The following is a 22,110-nucleotide window of genomic DNA, read 5'->3' as shown; positions in this document are numbered from 1 at the left end:
CCAATTTAAAATTGCCTACAGCCATGTGTGATTATTTTAGGCCTTCGATGCCTGTCTGCGGTCACTCCTTCCACTAGGCCTCCACTGACCACACCACTGCTGCCCGTGTACCCCTGGAACCAATTTAAAATTGCCTACAGCCAGCCCAATTTTTTTATTTTAGGCCTTCGATGCCTGTCTGCGGTCCATTCGTTCAACTACTACTACACTGACCAGGGCACTGCTGCCCAAGTACCCCTGGAACCAATTTAAAATTGACTACAGCCATGTGTTAATATTTTAGGCCTTCGATGCCTGTCTGCGGTCACTCCTTCCACTAGGCCTCCACTGACCACACCACTGCTGCCCGTGTACCCCTGGAACCAATTTAAAATTGCCTACAGCCAGCCCAATTTTTTTATTTTAGGCCTTCGATGCCTGTCTGCGGTCCATTCTTTCAACTACTACTACACTGACCAGGGCACTGCTGCCTGTGTACCCCTGGAACCAATTTAAAATTGCCTACAGCCATGTGTTATTATTTTAGGCCTTCGATGCCTGTCTGTGGTCCCTCCTTCCACTAGGCCTCCACTGACCTGTCTACTGCGGCCCGTGTACCCCTTGAACCAACCTAATAAAATATTTAAAAAATTAATTTGATTATAAAAAATAAGATCGTGTTGAGATCTCAAATGCAGACATTTTAACAATCAAAACAAACACACAACAAATATCTGGAACTGTACTACAAAGGTCCAACAGCTACAATTTCTTTCTCCTGCAAGAAGTTAACTGAAAGTTTTTTGGAGTTGTTAACACAGATATGGCATCCACCGAGTGTTGTCCTGTCGCGTCTCCTTTAAATTATTTCCAATAAGATGTTAAACTATTAATTTAATAAAATCAATAATTAAAAAAATAATTGAGTAAGTCAAAAGCACATTGCAAATAAACATTAATTACAAATCAAGAAGCATGGCGCGTCCGAGGGTGAGTAGATACCGAATAAGAATATAATCACCCTCGGACGCGCAATGCTTATTTACAACAGCCTTCCTTCCTAAGAATCAGCCCTTCCATGGTGTAGAGAGAGGTTGTGTTACACTCCAAGGTGTTCCCCAGGTTGCCTTTCCTGAGCTTCGATCTTCCGGCTCTCGTTTAGTAGCTGTTGGAAACTACGCTGCATTAGGCCTACTAATTGTGTATGGGGTGTAGAGACAGGTTGTGTTACACTCCAAGGTTTTCACCAGGTTGCCTTTCCTGAGCTTCGATCTTCATGCTCTCGTTTAGTAGGTGTCGGAAAGTAGGCTGCATTAGGCCTACAAATTGGGTATGGGGTGGAGAGAGATGGTGTGTTACACTCCAAGGTGTTCCCCAGGTTTCCTTGCCATTGCTTCGGTCTTCCGACTCTCGTTTAGTAGTTGTAGAAAAGTACACAGCATTAGGCCTACAAAATGGGTATGGGGTGGAGAGAGATGGTGTGTTACACTCCAAGGTGTTCCCCAGGTTGCCTTTCCTGAGCTTCGATCTTCATGCTCTCGTTTAGTAGGTGTCGGAAAGTAGGCTGCATTAGGCCTAAAAAATGGGGAATGGGGTGGAGAGAGATGGTGTGTTACACTCCAAGGTGTTCCCCAGGTTTCCTTGCCATTGCTTCGGTCTTCCGACTCTCGTTTAGTAGTTGTAGAAAAGTACACTGCATTAGGCCTAAAAAATGGGTATGGGGTGGAGAGAGATGGTGTGTTACACTCCAAGGTGTTCCCCAGGTTGCCTTTCCTGAGCTTCGATCTTCATGCTCTCGTTTAGTAGGTGTCGGAAAGTAGGCTGCATTAGGCCTACAAATTGGGTATGGGGTGGAGAGAGATGGTGTGTTACACTCCAAGGTGTTCCCCAGGTTTCCTTGCCATTGCTTCGGTCTTCCGACTCTCGTTTAGTAGTTGTAGAAAAGTACACAGCATTAGGCCTACAAAATGGGTATGGGGTGGAGAGAGATGGTGTGTTACACTCCAAGGTGTTCCCCAGGTTGCCTTTCCTGAGCTTCTATCTTCAGGCTCTCATTAAATTGTGGTTAAATGGAACAACTGCATTTGGCGTACTAGTTGGTTTGGGGCCTACTATCGGTGTCTGCCACTCCTTGCTGTTCTCCTGGTTTCCTGTCCTGAAATTCCATTTTCAGCCTCTCGTTAAGTAGTTGTTAATGTTAGACTGCATTTGGCCTACTAGTTGGGTTGGGGCCTACTATCGGTGTCTGCCACTCCTTGCTGTTCTCCTCCACTGAACAAAGCTGTGCCGCCTGTTTACTACGGTTGCCAATTTTGAACTGCATTTCGACTACTTACTGATTTGGCCCTACTCTCTGTGTCAGCCTCTCATTCCAGTTGTCCTCCACTGCAATGCCCCCTGGTTATTCCTGTGTTACCAATTTTGAACTGCATTTAGCCCACTTTCTTCTTTGGGCCTATATCTGTGTTTCCACTTCATCGTGCCCATTGCCCAGCCAGTGATAGATGAGTCTGCTGGTACATTGACCCATAACGCAACATTCCCCGTGCACGCTACACAACAACATTGTGACCCTGCTGAAAGTCAGGTTGCTCTTCCCGCATACCATACCACCTCACACGGGGACAAAGAGGAAGGTGCAGATGAAAGTGCAGGTTCCTTCATCAGGTGGGGGGAGGAATACTAGTTGGCGACGTCACTGGCACAGGGCCTCTCATAGTACGCAAAAGTGTTGCTGCCGGTGGGAGGCGCCCCCGCCGTGCAAACACACCGCTGTACTTTGAGGGGCCCTGTGCCAGTGCCAATGCCAACGAGTGGGCCCCCCCCTGCTTGCTCAGGATCACAGCACTTGCAAAGTTGAAATACTTACCTCTCCCTGCTCCACTGCCGTGACGTGGTCCAGATTTACTGGGCCCACTAATTACTTGAACCAGCCCTACCCCCCACAACTTTAGCCAAATGACCCCCAATTTCAAATGCCTTCCAATTATTTTAAGGTAAATTACGCTTGACAAGCTTCATTAAGAAGAATGGATGGTTTTGACATTAAAATGGGCACTCTAGGTGTTTTCCTGGCCCCCACTCACTGCCGACTATGCTGCCCCATTGACTTGCATTGGGTTTCGTGTTTCGGTCGATCCCGACTTTACGTCATAATCGGCCGATTTCACTCGACCCGACTTTGGACATAGTCGGGTTTCGCAAAACCCGGCTCGACTCTAAAAAGGTCAAGGTCGCTCAACTCTACTGTTCAGCAATCTATAACCTGTATGCCCATAATAATAGATTAGATATGTCAAATGTGACATTACCTTTAAGGGCGCAAACGAGCTATTGGAGGGAGATCTTTCCTCTAACTCCTCAGATGCTGTGATTGCTATTGACCGCATCATCTAAGGGGTTCAACTTATGGGAAAGGAACAAGTCCTGGGAGTATAAACAAGAGACCTAATGGCACTCAGAACCAATAAATTGTAACCATAAAAATGTTACAGGTCAGCATACGCCAATAATGTTGATCGTGCAACCATTCACGGGGTGGTTAATCTCACCAGAGATGTGGTGTCAGACAAGGTACAAGTTAATGTAACAGTGACAATCCCATATGCAAAATTATACAGAGGTATTACTTGTATTTCTGTATGGTTGCTAGATGCCAGGAGAGCTGGGTGCAGTAATAGCAGTCGGGTGCCGTGAAAGCTGGATGCAGTAGTGGCGATTGGTGCTGTAGGAGGTATGTACCGTTTGCTTAAGACTCATTGAATGGGACAGTGTGAGTAGCCGTTGATACACGCGGTAGAGGTAAGTATGTCTAAGGTATCGACATGCTTGCGCAAGCCGTCAGGAAGCAACAGACACGGGAAGACACGCGGTGAGTCCTGTTGGAGCCTCGTGCTGGAGATAGAAGGCAATTACGGTCTGTAAGAGCGAAAAACTGGGTGATAAAGCTCATTAACCCACTGATATGTGGAGATGTGACGGGGTGCCATGTAATAAAGCTCACAAAACAAAAGAGGGGCTGTTTTAGGCAGTGATTCTAATTTACCAACGCTGCCCCGGCCGTATATTGCTACCCTTTATTTACCCGACCATAGGTCCGGAAGTGACATCACTACCCCGAATTAGAAGCGGTGTTTACCGCTCAGGTCAACTGGCAGTGATTCCCTTCACGCTTGCCACCGGCCGGGGGCAGCGTTGGCAAATTACTGGGTTTGTGAGCTTTTATTACTCAGTTTTTCGCTCTGGCGCGCTATACATAGACCATAATTGCCTTCTATCTGTATTTCTATTGATTGGTTCTGAGCGCCGTTTGGTCTCTTGTTTCTACTACTTATTTATTATTTGACAACAGGTGATAGTTGTCAACCAAACAAGGCGGCTTAAATCCAATTTTAGTGTCGAGCGCCAATGGGCTTCTGTTTGTAAGTTCTGGGAGTAGCAAATGCAGCGGGGGCTAAGATGTAAATCACAGCTCTGCTTTCTTGAGAAAATCATCAAGAAAAATAAGAAAAAAATGAAGGCAGTCAATAGCAGCACTGTACTTACATGGATTAACATCTCTGTATCTGTTCCGATTCTTATTTTCTGGGTTCTTCGCTATCTTATTGGACAACACAGGTGAATTAAACCTTATTTCCTAGAAAGAAAATAAAAACATTTTTTGCTGTGAGAGCAGAAATACTTAAAATGCAAACAAAAAAGAAACCACAAAACTATTTTAAGAGTGATGTCTTTATTGGCTAATCACTTTACAAGATTTTATACATTTGTTGAATGGTCCCCTGAGCCACGAGACCTGGAAAATAATTTTATGGCTAGCCAGGGTTCACACACATCATGCCATCTACATTTTTTTGACATGAGTATTTTTTTTTGTATCATGAACATAAGGCAGAAATAAAAAAAAAAAAGACAAAAAAACACATTCTTCCTTTTACCTATTTGAGTAGTACATGGCATCCGCATCACATAGATGTTATTTACTGTGCTCGTTTTAATGGAGTCAAGCAAACTTTGGTATTTTAATCAGCAAGCAAACAATGTGAACCACCAACAAGTTTCATATTGTGGTGGTGGCTGAGAGATTCTCCCTATTTGGTACAATGAACGAAAGAAAAAAAAAAAGAGTAGCATGCAAACTGAAGGGATCACCACAAAGATTTGCCAAAATGTAACAAATTTTATTAAACCACACACTTAGAACACTACATAAAGCAGTTAAAAACACTTAAAATTTGCAGAGACATAGCAAAAAAGAAATACAGACCAGACCTGTAATAAGGTCAAACCACAGTACCACCCTAAAAGCTACCTGAGGGAACAAAAAGTGGATGTCCCCCCGTGGCTAACAAATAGCATAGGGCATCCTATACTACCTGACCAAATGTACCAGGCCTCCAGGGTAGCAACCCCACGTGATGGATCGGGGCAATAGAAGATGAGGTAGGAAGGTGGCACCGGGCACGGGTGCCAAACGTGTATCACCAGAGAACTGGCTTCCTCAGGGGCAATGGTAGTAATGTCCAACTTCAGTGGTTAAATACCTTTCCAGTAATAGGCAGAGTAGGGTCAGCTGGAGACAGGAGGTGTGCGAGCTTGATCTGAATGATGAACGTGCAGCTGAGGACCGGAAGTGGCCCGCAAAATCTGCGACTGCGCAGTGAGGGGAAAGGGTCTGGGGCTCCCACTCCGGTTCGCCCATCTAGATGCAAGTGCGCATGCGCCAAGCGGCGAAAGCGCAATGCAGACACTGCAGCGCGTCACAGATAGGAAGCACCCGACTCCGAGGCCGACATATAGGCGCTTGCGCAGTAGAGCGCATGAAGTACCGATCCTCCGTCCGTCCCAAGATGTCCGCCCCGGGCCCAGCGCGCACGCGCAGTGGGCCGAGAACGGACACCAAGAAGACAGAGGAGTCAAAAGAGGATACCGGGGCAGAGAATCACTGTCAAAAGGCAGACAGGCTCTACATATAGAGCAAATGCAGCCCAATATACAAGCAATCAGTCCAGACCCAAATGAGCCGACTGGAATACATTGGATCCAGGTCACCCGTCCCGATGATGGCCGCCCCGGGCCCAGAGCGCATGCGCAAACCAGCGCACGCGCAGTGGGCCAAGGACGGACGCCAAAGAGACAGGAAAACCTTAAACAGGGAAGATCATCATAGTGGGCCAAATACAGACACACAGAACAGGGGGCAAATGGAGAGGGAGGTCTCCCAGGCAGTGGGGAGGTGCAAATAAATATACGGACAAATACATTCAGGTCCCCACATATAAGAAATGGCCTCAAGGTATACAGAAATGTTCAGGAACAAAATAGTACAATATAAATTATGCATGGTACCATAAATAGAGTCTTGATAAAGTACCCAAGCCAGGCACAGAATATGGAGTCACATAGCACAATCCAAGAACAAATGCCAATGTATACATATAGTTACAGAAAACCATGGTTTTCAACGGATAGAAACAATTCTCCGCTATTTGGACAACAATTCTTAAAACCATTTCCAGTGTAAAATAAAGAAAAAAACCTTACACGCCCTTCTGCATCGCATTTAAGAAGGGATTGTGCAAGTAATGCTAGATGATAAAGCACAAAATAGAGCGAGTCTGCTCATTTTGGCCAATGCTCTCCGATATGAGAAACTATGGCGTCACACCCTACATTGAGCAGTGACCTCCGGCCCGATCAGAAAACAGCGGAGTGATCCAGGAGGTCACAACCTGCAGAAGACAGACCCCGATGACCGAAGAAGGCGGCTGCTATAATACTAGGGGCAGGGAACTTAGATTAGTGGCACCACTCCAGCAGTATAATAAAAAAAAGCCATTTGTCGCGTTTTTATTATGTTATTAGAGCACCCTGATGTAGGGACCCCAACGACGCCTACCCCAGATGAGCAGCTCTCTGAATATACATAGCACACAAAGCTGTCAATCACTGGTGTGGGAGGGGTTATAAAGGGCTCAGCATTCAGAGCTTTGCTACATCTGCAGCAGATATCTAAACTGTGATTCTATCAGAACTGCTGCACCCAGTAAACTAAGTGACATCACTGCAATCAGGATCTCAGTCCCTATATCATGCTGCCATCAGATTACATCGGAAAATCCTGCTAACCGATTCCCTTTAAAATCACAGTAAATTTCCACAGAAATCCCGAGAAATTTGAAAATCAAAACACGACCTTTTATATAGCAATTTACTGATTTAAGAGTTAGAAACAGAACCACCCTAGAAGTTTATAAACTAGCAGTTTTAAGTAACTTACATAACCAGTCCACCTACAATTCCTTCCTCATACACAGCGTACGAAGTGAAATCACATTATACAAAAGGAAATGTGACATTTCCCCTGATCAAACGTATGAAGACCACCCAACATTACATCTCAGTGGTCTCCATTTATGCAGTTGGACCTGCTCTTGTTTTGATAGGCTTTCTGCCCAATGTGAGTCATCACCGCAGCGCTGTACATTTCACTGCAGCGACATCTGCTCATTGTAGTCTCACTTGAAAACTAATCTAGATAAAATTCTACCTTTAGTTGCAATGGGCTACTGGTCCACCTTTCGTCAGGGCTCACTCAGACGTCAGTTTTTCTCCTACGTGTTCTATTCGTGTGGCTTTTTTTTCCAGATTAAACTTGTACAGTACAGACCAAAAGTTTGGACACACCTTCTCATTTAAAAAATGTTCTGTATTTTCATGACTATGAAAATTGTAAATTTACACTGAAGGCATCAAAACTATGAATTAACACATGTGGAATTATATACTTAACAAAAAAGTGTGAAACAACTGAAATTATGTCTTATATTCTAGGTTCTTCAAAGTAGCCACCTTTTGCTTTGATGACTGTTTTGCACACTCTTGGCATTCTCTTGATGAGCTTCAAGAGGTAGTCACTGGGAATAGTTTTCACTTCACAGGGGTGCCCTGTCATGTTTAACCCCTTCATGACCCAGCCTATTTTGACCTTAAAGACCTGGCCGTTTTTTGCAATTCTGACCAGTGTCCCTTTATGAGGTAATAACTCAGGAACGATTCAACGAATCCTAGCGGTTCTGAGATTGTTTTTTCGTGACATATTGGCCATCATGTTAGTGGTAAATTTAGGTCGATAATTTTTGCGTTTATTTGTGAAAAAAATGGAAATTTGGCTAAAATTTTGAAAATTTTGCCATTTTCACATTTTGAATTTTTATTCTGTTAAACGAGAGAGTTATGTGACAAAATATTTAATAAATAACATTTCCCACATGTCTACTTTACATCAGCACAATTTTGGAACCAAAATTCTTTTTTGCTAGGAAGTTATAAGGGTTAAAATTTGACCAGCGATTTCTCATTTTTACAGCAAAATTTACAAAACCATTTTTTTAGGGACCACCTCACATTTGAAGTCAATTTTAGGGGTCTATATGGCTGAAAATACCCAAAAGTGACACCATTCTAAAAACTGCACCCCTCAAGGTACTCAAAACCACATTCAAGAAGTTTATTAACCCTTCAGGTGCTTCACAGCAGCAGAAGCAACATGGAAGGAAAAAATGAACATTTAACTTTTTAGTCACAAAAATGATGTTTTAGCAACAATTTTTTCATTTTCCCAAGGGTAAAAAGAGAAACTGGACACCAAAAGTTATTGTACAATTTGTCCTGAGTACACCGATACCCCATATGTGGGGGGGGGGGAACCACTATTTGGGCGCACAACAGGGCTCGGAAGGGAAGGAGCACCATTTGACTTTTTCAATGAAAAATTGGCTCCAATCTTTAGCGGACACCATGTCGCGTTTGGAGAGCCCCTGTGTGCCTAAACATTGGAGCTTCCCCACATGTGATCCCATTTTGGAAACTAGACCCCCCAAGTAACTTATCTAGATGCATAGTGAGCACTTTGAACCCCCAGGTGCTTCAAAAATTGATCCGTAAAAATGAAAAAGTACTTTTTTTTCACAATAAATTTCTTTTAGCCTCAATTTGTTAATTTCCACATGGGCAACACGATAAAATGGATCCTAAAATGTATTGGGCAATTTCTCCTGAGTACACGGATACCTCACATGTGTGGGTAAACCACTGTTTGGGCACACGGTAGGGCTCAGAAGGGAAGGAGCGCCATTTGACTTTTCGAATGAAAAATTAGCTCCAATCGTTTGCTGACACCATGTGGCGTTTGGAGAGCCCCAGTGTGCCTAAACATTGGAGCTTCCCCATATGTGACCCCATTTTGGAAACTAGACCTCCCAAGGAACGAATCTAGATGTGTGGTGACCACTTTAAACCCCCAAGTGCTTCACAGAAGTTTATAACGCAGAGCCGTGAAAATAAAAAATCATTTTTCTTTCCTCAAAAATTATTTTTTAGCAATTTTTTATTTTCACATGAGTAACCGGAGAAATTGGACCCGAAAAGTTGTTGTCCAGTTTGTCCTGAGTACGCCGATACCCCATATGTGGGGGGGAACCACTGTTTGGGCACACGTCAGGGCTCGGAAAGGAAGTAGTGACTTTTGAAATGCAGACTTTGATGGAATGGTCTGCGGGCGTCACGTTGCGTTTGCAGAGCCCCTGATGTGCCTAAACAGTAGAAACCCCCCACAAGTGACCCCTCTTTCAAAACTAGACCCCCCAAGGAACTTATCTAGATATGTGGTGAGCACTTTGAACCCCCAAGTGCTTCACAGAAGTTTACAACGCAGAGCCGTGAAAATAAAAATCATGTTTCTTTCCTCAAAAATGATGTTTTAGCAAGCAATTTTTTATTTTCACAAGGGTAACAGGAGAAATTGGACCCCAATCATTGTTGCCGAGTTTGTCCCGAGTATGCTGGTACTCCCTATGTGGGGGTAAACCACTGTTTGGGCGCACGTCGGGGCTCGGAAGGGAGGGAGCACCATTTGACTTTTTGAATGCAAGATTGACTGGAATCAATGGTGGCGCCATGTTGCGTTTGGAGACCCCTGATGTGCCATAACAGTGGAAACCCCTCAATTCTAACTCCAACACTAACCCCAACACACCCCTAACCCTAATCCCAACTCTAGCCATAACCCTAATCACAACCCTAACCCCAACACACCCCTAACCTCAACCCTAACCCCAACACACCCCTAACCCTAATTCCAACCCTAACTCTAAGGCTAAGCGCCCACATTGCGGACTCGTGTGAGATTTTTCCGCACCATTTTTAAAAAATCCGCAGGTAAAAGGCACTGCATTTTACCTGTGCATTTACCGTGGATTTCCAGTGTTTCTTGTGCGGATTTCACCTGTGGATTCCTATTGAGGAACAGGTGTAAAACGCTGCTGAATCCGCACAAACAATTGACATGCTGCCGAAAATACAACACAGCGTTGCCGCGCGGTATTTTCTGCACCATGGGCACAGCGGATTTGGTTTTCCATAGGTTTACATGGTACTGTAAACCTGATGGAAAACTGCTATGAATCCGCAGCCAAATCCGCACCGTGTGCACAAAGCCTAATTCTAACCCTAACCCTAGTTATAACCCTAATTCTAGCCGTAACCCAAACCCTAACCCTAAGGCCAGGTTCACATTGCGCTAGCAGCAGCCCATTCAGCACATACGCTAACGAGCTGCTGCTAGCGCAAGTGCCGACGTTTGCATCGCGCTAGCGCAGATAGAGCATCTGCTAGTTCTATCTGCGCTAGCAGTGACGGACCCGGAAACGCTGCAGCCTGCGTCTCCAGGTCCGTCACTCAATGACGGCACATCCCTAGCGTACACCCATTGTGGGCGTGCGCTAGTGATGCATCCGACATTGCTGTCAATGGCGGCCGTAACGGACTACGTTACACCGCGTTTATGCCGTGGTGTAACGTAGTCCGTCTAACGGACTGCTTAGACGCAGTGTGAACTAACCCTAACCCTGCGAGAAAAAAAAAAAATCTTTTATTTTTGTCCCTACCTATGGGGGTGATAAAGGGGGGATTATTTATTTATTTTTTTTTATTTTGATCGCTGTGATAGAACCTGTGATAGCGGTAAAAAAGCATGTTCATTAATTTTGCGGATTTTTGGCGGATTTCCCACTATATAATGCACTGGGAAATGTCCGGATAAATCTGCACAAAAACCACACCAAAAACACGGAAAAAACGCATGCAGATTTCTTGCAGAAAATTTCAGGTTTTTCCTCAGGAAATTTCTGCAAGAAATCCTGAACATGTGCACATAGCCTTAGTGAGAAAAGTCACTGGAAAAGAAGCAAACACTGATGTAGGAATGAGTCCTAAGTTTATGTTTTGATAGCGCAGACGTATATAGACCAGTAATGCGTAGGAGTGCATAAATGTATGATGAATGTCTCAACACCATATGTACAGACTAATCTGAATCCAAATGACTGTAGGTTACATGTGTAAAAAAAAAAAACGTTTTTCAAGTCTTAGATCTTGTGGGTGGGTATTTTGCTCATTGACTTCTTCTGAGATAAAGATCAGCATTTTTCCCAGAACATATTCATCCAGATGATCAAATTACTACAACTTTCCAGAAGTAACAAGGAACAGGAAGCCTTATGCAAGAGGATCATTACCAGCAAAGAAAACAGAAGACGACACAGACAGCAGCTCCTTTACAATAAAGATGCCGCGCCAACACCAGACTCCCGAGCATATGGGCACCTTCAGGGCTGGCATATACACGAGTGTTGGGAATATAATAGCAGAACAGATTTCAACTTCAAGATTGCACAACATCAGCCACTATAATAATCAGGCATAATACACGTAAAGAGTGTATTATGGCCGAGTTCACATGAGCGTTTATTTTCTCATGCGAGAGAACCAGCTTGATTATGCTAAAGACACTCCGATCAAACTCAGCATTGTGTGATCAGAACCTCTCAGATGAGGGGAGGAGAAGATATAGAGCACAATGTCTCCATCTTCTCCACTGTCAGTCCACGGATGTTGGGCTGCACTCAGATGACATCAGCGCGCAGTCCAATGTTTTACATGCACCCATAGACTTGAATGGAAATAGTAGCAACATGCTGTGAGTGGCTCCACAAATTGGATGACATTCACTCAAATTCAGTCTGCGGGGGAAAAAAAAAAAAAAAGAGTCAGATCTGCATTGCCCCATTAGAAGACACAAGAGCACAGTGAGGTCAAAAATACGGTTGTAAAAAATCACAGTAATAAGCAAGTGCTAGTCAAAAGATGGAAAAAACAGGGTATTTAGTCGATACGTTTTTTTGCAAAAAAATGTATACTAAGCTGCTCCACCAATCGTCAAGGTATACCCATATGGAGCAGTCCTACCTAATGTATATAATCCCTATCTGATGTATTTAAAACCTGATCATCTGTATAGTACCTGTATAAGCAGGGTTCAGAGACGGAATATCCCATGTGGACATGCTGGATGGAACAGCTTTGATGCAAATGACCCATAAGGAGTGGTGGACTCCCTAGTCTTGTAGAAACAAGAGAACAATTATAGAACCAGAAACATCTAGATGTATAGTGAGCACTTTAAACCCTCATGTGCTTCACAAATTGATCCATAAAAATGAAGTACTTTTTTTTTTTTTTTCACAAAAATCTTCTTTTAGCCTCATTTTTTTCATTTTCACATGGGCAACATGTTAAAATGGATCCTAAAAATTGTTGGGCAATGTCTCCTGAGTATACCGATACCCCATATGTTGGGGTAAACCACTGTTCGGGCGCACAGCAGGGCTCGGAAGGGAAGGAGCGCCATTTGACTTTTTGACTCCAATCGTTAGCGGACACTGTCGCGTTTGGAGAGACCGTGTGTGTGCCTAAACATTGGAGCTCCCCCACAAGTGATCCCACTTTGGAAACTAGACCCCCCAAGGAACTTATCTAGATGTGTAGTGAGCACTTTGAACCTCAAAGTGCTTCACAGAAGTTTATAACGCAGTGCCGTGAAAATAAAAAAATCATTTTTCTTTCCTCAAAAATGATTTTTTAGCCCGCAATTTTAGGTTTTCAAAATGGCGACAGGAAAAATTGGACCCCAAAAGTTGTCCAGTTTGTCCTATGCTGGTACCCCATATGTGAGGGTAAACCACTGTTTGGTAAACCACAGTGATAAAAATGAATGAATGAATGAATGAATGAATGAATGAATGAATGAATCTGCCGGCCGGCAGATTTAGCGGGTGCACTGCGCATGAACCCGCCATTTTGGAAGATGGCGGCGCCCATGCAGAAGATGGACGGACACCGGAGGTCGTTAAGGGGGTGGGATCGGAGAACGGGGGAGCGGACAGGAGGACGGAGGGGAGCAGAGGATAAGACGGAGGGGATGAAATCGGTGGCGGTAGCAGATCGTGGTCTCCAACCATGGCCGATGACATTGCAGCATCGGCCTTGGCTGGATTGTAATATTTCACCAATTTTCATGGGTGAAATATTATGATTGCTCTGACTGAAAGTGAAACATCACTTTCAACAGCCAATCAGAGGGATAGTAGCCACGGAGGGGGGGGGGGGGGAGAGGGGCAAAGCCACCCCCCCTGGGCTCAAGTACCACTCCCCCTGTCCCTGCAGGTCAGGTGAAATTTCAGTTAACCCTTTCACCCCATCTGCAGGAACGCGATCCTGTAATGACGACACATAGGTGTCACAGGTCGGATTGGCACAGGCTTTCATGACGCCTACGTGGCGTCACAGGTCGGGAAGGGGTTAATGATAAAACATCAGATAGCACTTGTCTGAGTTATACGCTTGTGTGAACGAGCCCTAGAAGGTAAACAATATAAGAGGGACAACAAACATATGTTCATAACATCCAAACTCCTAGGCTATGTAATTGGATTCAAAGCTGAAAGAACCAGTCAGAAAGGAGTCCTCCAGATCTGCACATGGCAAGCTGAGATACAGTACCACAAGTTCCATAACCAATTTTAAATATTTGTTCTGCCAAGATGAGAACACTAAAACACTAGAAGGACCAAACACTAAAAAACTAGAAGGACCAAACTGATTTATCTGGCTTTGTTTTTCCATGGTTTTGCCCATTTCTGCTCACTTCCTACTATGTATATTTGAGGATTTTAAAGGGCTTTCCTGTTATTCCATTGGCTTCCTGTGCTTAAATATTAAGAGCACCATCTCCGGGCTTTGTAGGTCTGGCTGTTGAGGTGAGGTCACACAGACATCATGAGACCACTGCAACCAATCTATGGGCTCAGCAATGATACAGATGTAGATGGTGGCAGATGGCCAAGTCCAGTGATTGGCTGCAGCGGTCACATGATGTTCATGTGGCATCACCGCAGCGGCCACAACAAGACCAGAGGCTTTAGCAGGGAGTAAAGCCAGCGTCACACTAGCGAGATTTACGGACGTATGAGCGCAGAAAATACATCTAGAAAAAAAAGCACTGCACACGGCCCAATGATTCTCTATGGGGCAGCTCCTATCTGCCGTATATTACGCATCCGTAATATACGGTATGTTACGGGTGTAGAAAAACGCAGCATGCGTTTGGCACCGTATTGCGCAAAAAATACGCCAATGAAAGTCTATGTGGCCGAGAAAATTACAGATTACACACCGACCATGCGTGTGACCTGCGAGAAATACGCAGCGGTGTTCTATAGAAGAGCCGGCAATTCAGAGCGGTGTACAGTAAAATCACACTGACAGAATAGAATAGGTAGAATAAATGTGTACACATAGTATAGATGTGTTTGTGTAATATATCGATAGATTATACATACACACATATATATATATATATATATATATATATATATATATATATATATATATATATATATATATATATATATATATATATATATATATATATATACATATATACACATATACATATATACACACACACACACGCACACACTCACGCATACATACACACACACACGCATACATACACACACACACGCATACATACACACACACACGCATACATACACACGCATACACACGCGCATACACACACGCGCATACACACACGCATATACACACACACGCATATACACACACACGCACACATACATACACACACTTATTTTTAATTCAGCGCTAGATAGCAGAAAAAACGGTATTCAATTGCCGGCTTTTCCTATCTCCTTCACAATCCCGACAGGACTTGATTTACATACAGTAAACCATCTCATATCCCTTTTATTACATATTCCTCTTTAGTAATGTAAGAAGTGTCTTTGTGTCAAATTTGGGTGCTCTAGCTATAAAATTAAAGGGTTAAATCGCAGAAAAAAATTGGCGTGGGCTCCTGCGCAATTTTCTCCACCAGAGAGGGAAAGCCAGTGACTGGGGGCAGATATTAATAGCCTAGAGAGAGACCATGGTTATAGGACCCCCCTGGCTAAAAACATCTGCCCCCAGCCACCATATGTCCGGGCCCGTCTGAAGTTTGCTAGAGAGCATTTGGATGATCCAGAGGAGTTTTGGGAGAATGTCCTATGGTCTGATGAAACCAAACTGGAACTGTTTGGTAGAAACACAACTTGTGCTTGGAGGAAAAAGAATACTGAGTTTCATCCATCAAACACCATACCTACTGTAAAGCATGGTGGTGGAAACATCATGCTTTGGGGCTGTTTCTCTGCAAAGGGGCCAGGACGACTGATCCGGGTACATGAAAGAATGAATGGGGTCATGTATCGTGAGATTTTGAGTGCAAACCTCCTTCCATCAGCAAGGGCATTGAAGATGAAACGTGGCTGGGTCTTTCAACATGACAATGATCCAAAGCACACCGCCAGGGCAACGAAGGAGTGGCTTCGTAAGAAGCATTTCAAGGTCCTGGAGTGGCCTAGCCAGTCTCCAGATCTCAACCCTATAGAAAACCTTTGGAGGGAGTTGAAAGTCCGTGTTGCCAAGCGAAAAGCCAAAAACATCACTGCTCTAGAGGAGATCTGCATGGAGGAATGGGCCAACATACCAACAACAGTGTGTGACAGTTTGTCTCCCATAGTTGAGGTCTACCTATGATGTAAATTACAGACGCCTCTCATCTTTTTAAGTGGTGGAACTTGCACTATTGCTGACTGACTAAATACTTTTTTGCCCCACTGTATACACATATATATATATATATATATATATATATATATATATACACATACATACACACACACACACACATACTGTATATATGTTTTTAACCCCATAAGCCCAGAGGGTGGTTTGCACGTTAATGACCAGGCCAATTTTTACAATTCTGACCACTGTCCCTTTATGAGGTTATAACTCTAACGCTTCAACGGATCCCGGTGATTCTGACTGTTTTCTCGTGGCATATTGTACTTCATGATAGTGGTAAAATTTCTTTGATATTACCTGCGTTTATTTGTGAAAAAAAACTAAATTTCGCAATTTTCCAACTTTGAATTTTTATGCAATTAAATCACAGAGATATGTCACACAAAATACTTAATAAGTAACATATCACACACGTCTACTTTACATCAGCACGATTTTGGAACCAATTTTTTTTTTTTGTTAGGGAGTTATAAGGGTTAAAAGTTGACCAGCAATTTCTCATTTTTACAACACCATTTTTTTTTTTAGGGACCACATCTCATTTGAAGTTATTTTTAGTGGTCTATATGATACAAAATACCCAAGTGTGACACCAATCTAAAAACTGCACCCCTCAAGGTGCTCAAAACCACATTCAATAAGTTTATTAACCCTTCAGGTGTTTCACAGGAATTTTTGGAATGTTTAATTAACCCCTATCTGACCTCAGACGGGATAGTACGTCCGAGGTCAGATCCCCTGCTTTGATGCAGGGCTCCGCGGTGAGCCCGCATCAAAGGCGGGACATGTCGGCTGATTTGAACAGCTGACATGTGCCCGTAATAGGCGCGGGCAGAATCGCGATCTGCCTGCACCTATTAACTAGTTAAATGCCGCTGTCAAACGCAGACAGCGACATTTAACTACCGCTTCCGGCCGGGCGGCCGAAAATGACGTCAGCGACGACCCCCGTCACATGATCGGGGGTCGGCGATGCGTCAGGATGGTAATGTCGCGTTTGGAGAGCCCCTGATGTGCCTAAACATTGAAAATCCCCACAAGTGACACCATTTTGGAAAGTAGACCCCCTAAGGAACTTATCTAGATGTGTTGTGAGAACTTTGAACCCCCAAGTGTTTCACTACAGTTTACAACGCAGAGCCGTGAAAATAAAAAATCTCCCCCCCCCCCCCCCCCCCACAAAAAGAATTTTTAGCCCCCCCAACATTGTTATTTTCCCAAGGGTAACAAGAGAACTTGGACCCCCAAAAGTTGTTGTCCAATTTGTCCCGAGTACGCTGATAACCCATATGTTGGGGTAAACCCCAGTTTGGGCGCATGGGAGAGCCCGGAAGGGAAGGACCACTGTTTTACTTTTTCAACGCAGAATTAGCTGGAATTGAGATCGGACGCCATTTTGCGTTTGGAGAGCCCCTGATGTGCCTAAACAGTGGAAACCCCAATTCTAACAAACCCTAATCCAAACATACCCCTAACCCTAATCCCAACAGTAACCCTAACCACACCCCTAACCCTAACACACCCCTAACTCTAATCCAAACCCTAAGGCTACTTTCACACTGGCGTTTTTTGCAATACGTCGCAATGCGTCGTTTATGGCAAAAAACGCATCCTGCAAAGTTGTTTGCAGGATGCGTTTTTGCCCCATAGATTAACATTAGCGACACATTGCCACACGTAGCAACCGTCTTGCGACGGTTGCGCAGTTTTGGGGTGGACCGCTGGGAGCAAAAAATGTTAAATGTAACTTTTTTGTTGCCGAAAGACAGTTTTTTCCGACCGTGCATGCGCGGTCGGAACTCCGCCCCCACCTCCCAGCACCTTACAATGGAGCAGCGGATGCGCCAGAGAAAGGCATCCGCTGCACCCATTGTGCGGCGCATCAAACGCTAGCGTCGGAATCTCGGCCCGACGCATTGCGACGGGCAGATTCCGACGCTAGTGTGAAAGTAGCCCAACCCTAACTTTAGCCCCAACCCTAACTTTAGCCCCAACCCTAACTTTAGCCCCAACCCTAACCCTAGCCCCAACCCTAACCCTAGCCCTAACGGGAAAATGGAAATAAATACATTTTTTTAAAATATTATTTTTCCCTAACTAAGGGGGTGATGAAGGGGGGTTTGATTTACTTTTATAGCGTTTTTTATAGCTGATTTTTATGATTGGCAGCTGTCACACACTAAAAGACACTTTTTATAGCAAAAATGTTTTTGCATCTCCACATTTTGAGACCTATAATTTTTCCATATTTTGGTCCACAGAGTCATGTGAGGTCTTGTTTTTTGCGGGACGAGTTGACGTTTTTATTGGTAACATTTATGGGCATGTTACATTTTTTGATCGCATTTTATTCCGATTTTTGTGAGGCAGAATGACCAAAGACCAGCTATTCATGAATTTCTTTTGGGGAAGGGGGGGGCGTTTATATCATTCCGCATTTGGTAAAATTGATAAAGCAGTTTTATTCTTCGGGTCAGTACGATTACAGCGATACCTCATTTATATCATTTTTTTATGTTTTGCCGCTTTTATACGATAAAAACTATTTTATAGAAAAAATAATTATTTTGGCATCGCTTTATTCTCAGGACTATAACTATTTTTTTGCTGATGACGTTTTCAGCGGTACCATGGTTATTTATATCTGTCTTTTTGATCGCGTGTTATTCCACTTTTTGTTTGACGGTATGATAAAGCGTTGTTTTTTGCCTCATTTTTTTTCTTTCTTACAGTGTTTACTGAAGGGGTTAACTAGTGGGACAGTTTTATAGGTTGGGTCGTTACGGACGCGGCGATACTAAATGTGTACTTTTATTTATTTTTTTATTTAGATAAAGAAATGTATTTATGTGAATATTTTTTTTTATTTATTTATTTTTTACACGTGGACACTTTTTTTTACTTTGTCCTGCGGGGGTGGGGGGGGGATTGGTGGGGACATTACAGAACGCTGATCTGACAGTTTGCACAGCACTCTGTCAGATCACCGATCTTACTTACAGGGCTGCAGGCTTACCAAGCGCCTGCTCTGAGCCGGCACTTGGTAAGCCACCTCCCTCCCTGCAGGACCCGGATGCCGCGGCCATTTTGGATCCGGGCCTGATGCAGGGAGGAGAGGTAAGAGACCCTCGCAGCAACGCAATCACATCGCGTTTCTGCGGGGGTCTCAGGGAAGCACGCAGGGGAGACCCCTCCCTGCGGCGATGCTTCCCTGTACCGCCGGCACACCGCGATCATGTTTGATTGCGGTGTGTCGGGGGTTAATGTGCTGGGAGCGGTCCGTGAGCGCAGCCGATTGCGTATGACGTACTATCCCGTCACTGGGAATTAAGTCCCAGGTCACCTTGACGGGATAGTACGTCATATGGGATTAAGGGGTTAAGAATATTTGAGACGATGGATCCATGATATGTCCATTTTGCAAGCCTGCGAGAGGAAAAAATAAATAAATAAAAATCGCCGTACGGAAGCCATACGGATGACATGGATAAATTTGTGCGTAAAAATCGCATCCTCGCATTGAATACGGAACAGTGTTTTAGGATAATTACTGCGTATTACGGCTGAAAAAAGACGGACCGTATTTACTTACGCCTAGTGTGACGCCAGCCTAACAGGGGGCGGATTTTTCGCATTTTTTTCCTGGAGCTTCCCAATGCAATAGTACAGCGGCAAAAACACAAAAAATCCGCAAAATTAATTAACATGCTGCGTTTTTTTCGTGGGAAAAAAAAACCGCATGTGCACAAAAATTGCAGAATGCATTCAAAACCGGTTTTTACGTACCGGTAATAAGATTTTACAGAGTCCACGACAGCACCCACAACGAGAGAGGGGATCCGCCCACCTTCCGGACAGTAACCTACAGGTTAAAAAGGGGCGGTCCCCCTCGCCCTCCAGTTTGTGTTCCAGAGTACAAGGGATACCGCCAATGCATCAGTACATGACAATATTATCTTAAACACTACTAAATACCACCACCTCTATAGAGTGATCTCGAAGGCACACCTTCCAACAGAGTGCAGGAATAAGTAACTAAATACGGGGGGGGGGGCAATGTATGGGTGCTGTCGTGGACTCTAAAATCCTATTACCGGTACGTAAAAACCGGTTTTCCTATCGCCACGACAGCACCCACAACGAGAGACTTTCAAAGACTATTTAACTGGGAGGGACCACAGCACTAAGTACTGAACGGCCAAACTGTAAGCTGGAATTAGCAGATAGATCAAGGTGATAGTGCTTATAAAAGGTGGAAGGTGATGACCAAGTTGCCGCCTTACATATCATTTCAATGGGGACATCTGCCTTCTCCGCCCAGGATGATGCCATAGCCCGAGTGGAGTGCGCCCTGATGCCTTCTGGTGGTGTTACTCCCCTGGCAGAATAGGCAAGACATATCGCTTCTCTAATCCATCTAGCGATAGAGTTCTTCGTGACACCAGAACCCTTTTTCTGATTCTGAAAAGAAATAAACAGAGCCCTACTCTGTCTCCAGCTTTGTGTCCTATCCAGGTATTCTAATATCGCCCTCTTTACATCTAGGGTATGATATTTTTTCTCCTCTTCTGAACCTGGATTTTCATAGAAAGATGGTAAATAAATCTCCTGACTTCTATGAAATTTAGTTGCTACTTTTGGTAAATATGCAGGATCAGGCTTTAAGACAATCTTATCCTGGAGAATTATTAGATAGGGAGGATCTACTGATAACGCATGTATATCACTGACCCTCCTGGCAGACGTTAATGCTAAAAGTAGAGCTGTCTTTAAAGTTAAATTTTTTATCGAAATAGAGTCTAATGGCTCAAAAGGAGGTTCGGTCAACGCCTCAAGCACCAAATTTAGATCCCAAGGGGGTATTCTTACAATATGGATTGGGTTAGAACGCTGACATGCCTTAATAAATCTAGAAACCCATCTATTACCAGCTATATCACTGTTATACAGAGCCCCCAAGGCTGAAACGTGAACTCTCAGAGTGTTGACTGCTAAACCCAATTCCCAGCCTTTCTGAAGGAATTCTAAAATAGCTGAAATCGGAGCCTTATCTCCTAATGGTTGCTGATAAAACATAAGGAATTTTTTCCAAATTTTTGTATAGATCTTTGTAGTAACCTCCTTCCTGCTTTTCAATAAGGTATTAATTAAAGCATTAGAGAACCCTCTCTCCTTCAGAAGCTCCCTCTCAAGTTCCAAGCCGTTAAGTGAAGAGTCTCCAAATTGGGATGACGAAATGGACCTTGAGAAAGGAGTTCCGGAACTACTGGCAGCACCCAGGGATCGGTCACAGACATTGTCCTGAGGAGAGAAAACCAAGGCCTCCTGGGCCAGAAGGGGGCAATTAGGATCACTCTGGCTCCTTCCTCCCGGATCTTCCTGAGAACTATCGGAATCAGACACATAGGGGGAAAGGCATATGCCAGCTGGAAGTCCCAACGGACACGAAGGGAATCCACTATGAATGGTTGGTCTGCTATGTGTAAGGATGTGAACCTCCTGACCTTCCTCGTAGCAAATAGATCTATTATCGGTAATCCCCACAGATTGACTATTTGATCGAATATGTGTTGGTTTAGGGACCACTCTCCCTGACGCAGGGAATGGCGACTGAGATAGTCCGCCTCTATATTGAGTTCCCCTTTTATATGAACTGCCGACAGGGATTGTAAGTGATTCTCGGCCAGAGACAATATCTGTGCTGTAGTGGTCATTAGGGATCGTGATCTTGTCCCCCCCTGATGATTGATGTAGGCCACCACAGTCATATTGTCGGTTTGTATCTGTACATGTGAATTCCTCAGGGATGGCAATAAGCAAAGAAGAGCCTGTTTGACTGCAGCAAGCTCTCTTAGATTTGAGGAATTCTGGGACTCTTGAATCGACCATCGCCCTTGGGTTAGAATGTCTCCCATATGGGCTCCCCAACCGAACGGACTGGCATCTGTTGTAATTATGTTGTCCGGAGTGATGGTCCAGAGAACTCCTTTTGACAAATGTGCCAGATTGAGCCACCATCTCAGATCGTGAAGAGTGGCGGGTGATAGACTGAACTTTCTGCTCAGAGCACCGTGAAGATCTTTT

At 44.1% G+C, this 22,110-nt stretch overlaps 1 protein-coding gene across 1 annotated transcript in view; it reads right to left on the bottom strand.

Moving 5' to 3' along the window:
• The window catches only part of PTPN2 (protein tyrosine phosphatase non-receptor type 2), a 97,509-nt gene that overhangs the window by 51,892 nt on the left and 23,507 nt on the right, over positions 1–22,110 (bottom strand). Inside the window, exon 2 of the mRNA XM_069731010.1 lies at positions 4,525–4,615. Coding sequence (XP_069587111.1) covers positions 4,525–4,615 — 91 coding nt within the window. The remainder of the gene's footprint in view (positions 1–4,524; positions 4,616–22,110) is intronic.

Source organism: Ranitomeya imitator, chromosome 6 (assembly GCF_032444005.1).
Source record: "Ranitomeya imitator isolate aRanImi1 chromosome 6, aRanImi1.pri, whole genome shotgun sequence".
NCBI lineage: Eukaryota > Metazoa > Chordata > Amphibia > Anura > Dendrobatidae > Ranitomeya > Ranitomeya imitator.
The sequence above is the reverse complement of the archived record's forward strand: the minus strand, read 5'-3'. Positions and strand labels throughout refer to the sequence as shown.